Source organism: Triticum aestivum, chromosome 5A, assembly GCF_018294505.1.
Source record: "Triticum aestivum cultivar Chinese Spring chromosome 5A, IWGSC CS RefSeq v2.1, whole genome shotgun sequence".
Taxonomy (NCBI): domain Eukaryota; kingdom Viridiplantae; phylum Streptophyta; class Magnoliopsida; order Poales; family Poaceae; genus Triticum; species Triticum aestivum.
This window is the reverse complement of record NC_057806.1, coordinates 590,259,901-590,263,072: the sequence shown is the minus strand read 5'-3', so window position 1 is coordinate 590,263,072 and position 3,172 is coordinate 590,259,901. Positions and strand designations below refer to the sequence as shown.

General features: G+C 51.6%; 1 protein-coding gene across 1 annotated transcript; it reads left to right on the top strand.

Moving 5' to 3' along the window:
• Nucleotides 1–914: 914 nt before the first annotated feature.
• Nucleotides 915–2,112, top strand: LOC123107841 (fibroin heavy chain-like). Its single transcript, XM_044529748.1, has one exon. It carries the CDS (start codon nt 1,348–1,350, stop codon nt 1,963–1,965), a length of 618 nt encoding a protein of 205 aa, XP_044385683.1. The 5' UTR covers nt 915–1,347; the 3' UTR covers nt 1,966–2,112.
• Nucleotides 2,113–3,172: the final 1,060 nt, after the last annotated feature.

The window sequence follows — 3,172 nt, the reverse complement described above, 5'->3', positions numbered from 1 at the left end:
ACTGCAGTCTGTATCTCAGTTACCTTGAGGTCAAGATCATAAAAATTTGTCTCAACAATCCTCTCCAAGCTCTCCTGATTCTGAGTCAGGGTGGCCAAGCCCTTCTCAATCCTCAAAGTAGATTGGATCAGGTATGCAAGCCGATCTTGCTTGTTCTTCAGGAAAACTTGAGATACTTCTTCTAAACTAGGCATCTTGGCAACTTTCTCAGCCTTAGCTTTAGCTCTTTTCTCTTGTGCTTGAGCTGATGACGGTTCATTCTCATTCATGACAATTTCATTATCTTCAAATTCAGGATATAGTGATAGATGCTCCTTGTCCAATAAGTATGTGAATTTTTTGCCGATATTTCCCCGTAGAAAATAAGCATGGGCGCAGCAATCAGACGGTCTCACATGATTGGGTCGGCTACTAGGCGGCCGGCCGAATTTAGACCGACACCCGGCGCGTCAAAAGTCAAAGGACCCTGATAAGTCCCACGTACTCCCTCTGTTCGGAATTACTTGTTTCGAATGTGGATGTATCTAGAATTAAATATATCTATTTCTACAATAAGTAATTCCGAACGGAGGGAGTATTTAGGAAGGCAAACGATTAGGACGTCCAGTCCAAGAACTAGTGCTGAAGTGCTTATCCAATTCAAAACACATTGGACAACCTGAAAAGAGAAACTGGCCGAGCAGGCGAACACTAGCTTGGTACAAAGTCCAAATCACCGCAAGCAGTCCTTCATACGGAGCACTACTTATCTACCCCCTAATCGTGGTCTGAAAAATTGACTTACTAGCTAATCAATCGATGACGCGCACAGCCGATCAGGTCAGCAAGATAAGTCAGAGATAAGACAAGCTATAATACTGCCTTTCTCGAACCATCCAATCAACGCTCATCATCAACCGATGATCCTTCGCACATACTGCTACAATCAGAACGTACGAACACCCACGGTGGGCGTCCACATAACACGTCCGGCCGCTTCGTGCGTTCCGTGAGGCACGATGATCCCCGCGCACTCGCAGCAGAGCCCGCCGTTCACTTCCAGCGGCACGCGGAGTCCGGACGTGCGTGTCGAGCGGCGTGCGGAAGCCCACCCCCAATCTGCGCGGACGGATTGCTCCACTAGCCAGCCAGAGCGCGCACGTAGCCGGCCGCTGCCACAGGCCGTCGCCACCGATCCAAACCCCACTAACCCGCCGTGTTATCGTGTCGCATCAATGCATCCTATAAATTCCGCCGCGGCGTCCCATCATCTTTGCATCGATCATCATACTTCTAGTTCCAGAGCTGCAGCAAAGGTTGAGAGGCGAGGAGAAGCCAATCAGGAGTTGCACCGGCCGGCCTCACGCCATGGCTTGTCACGTGAAGGCCATTGTGTTTGGCGCCGCCGTCCTGGCAGCATTTGTCCTCGCGACTGAGGGTCGCGCTGCCCGGAAGGACCTGGGGCTGGGCCTCGGCCTCGGCGGCGGCGGCGGCCTCGGGGTCGGCACGGGCGGCGGTCTAGGAGTCGGCACCGGTGGCGGCGTGGGGATCGGCTCAGGAATCGGTGTCGGCATTGGCGGTGGCGGCTCTGGCTCTGGCTCCGGGTCAGGGTCCGGGTCTTACTCTGGGTCTGGGTCTGGGTCCGGGTCCGGGTCAGGCTCAGGTTCCGGGTCCGGGTCTTGGTCCGGCTCAGGCTCAAGGTCGGGCTCTGGCTCTGGCTCAGCAGGGTCAAGTGCAGGCTCGTACGCCGAGTCGGGCGCGGGCTCGAACGCAGGGCCAGGCGACGCAGGGTCGTACGCCGGCTCACGGGCTGGCTCCTACGCGGGCTCCAACGCCGGGAACGGAGGCTCCGGCGCCGGCTCGTACGCCGGCTCCGAGGCTGGCTCGTACGCAGGGTCTGGTGCTGGCCCGCATGGGGGGTCCGGGGCCGGCTCGTACGCGGGGTCCAGGGCTGGCTCCTACGCTGGCAGCGGCCATGGCAAGTGAGCACGCTGTGTATGCGTTCGCGCCACTCTACCGAAGTGATATATTGCGTGTGTTTAAAATGGATCACCTCCATGCAGTTGTATAAATAAATAAGTGTACGCAGGTGGCGAACGATGAATAAAGTGGCATGTGTAATAGTGTGTATAATTTGCACCGATGAATAATTCAGCACATATATGAAGTTAACGAAGATTGGTTTGATATAATATGGAGGACAACATCAATTCAAGACCTAAGTTCTTTTTTTTTTTGCAAATAGACCTAAGTTCTTTCGACCACAAGTGCCGGATCAAACGAAAATAAGTTGACTCTCTTGGAACAGAGCCTCGCCCGTTTGCACAAACCAAAACACACGGATGTTGTTGCATATCGTCTATCATTGTTTGATCGCTTCATGTTTTTTCTTTTTTTTCTCTGTCAAGGCATAGCTTCGGTCTTTTATGACTTTGCTTTTTATCGGCGTGAGTTCTTATTTGTTAGTATTGATTGTGGGCATCCTACCTTATACAGAGGCCGGGTTTTCACTCATTGTGATTGTATCCGCTTGATGCTTCAGGTTCTGGCATGGTATTGTTCGATAGCTACCCTCCCAAACGGCGGTTTACCCACCTGGGTCGCAGCATTGCCTTCGTACTCATCATCACGGCCTACAAAATTTGGAAGCTTCGCAACAACTGGGTCTTCAACGGGAAGTAGGTCTGTAAACGAGTCCAGTTCGAATAAGTTGGATTAGACTCGGCTCAACTTATATTAAAAATTTAAAATTCAAGCGAGCATAAACTGAGTGAAGCTTAAAGTCGAGCTGTAAAAAGTGACTCGTTCTCAGTTTGTAACAATCTAGAGCTAGAAAAGGATCGACAGGGAGAAGCATAGCTTGGAGACCGAAAGGGTCCTCAGCGCAGGTAAGAAGGAGAATGCCTGCACTGAATCAACACGTCTGACGACAAGGGCACGCCGTGGCCTAATCACCAGCAGCCCCACACATCGGCCCAGCTCCATTGTCAAAAAAGACTCCTGCCTCCTCGCTTGGCCCCAAAAGCCCCGTTGACATGAAGCTTTGACTACTGTGATATTCAACTCATTACTCATTCTGCCCCTATAAAGGCTTGTTTGGTTAATCCTTTCCCCAAGAGGATTGGAGGGGATTGACAAGAATTAATTCGTATTTTGACCTGTAAGAAGTCTAAATCCCCTCAAACCCCTTCAA

What these genes read in the sequence shown, in the direction of transcription:
- LOC123107841 (XM_044529748.1), top strand. Translation starts at nt 1,348, where the DNA reads ATGGCTTGTCACGTGAAGGCCATTGTGTTTGGCGCCGCCGTCCTGGCA.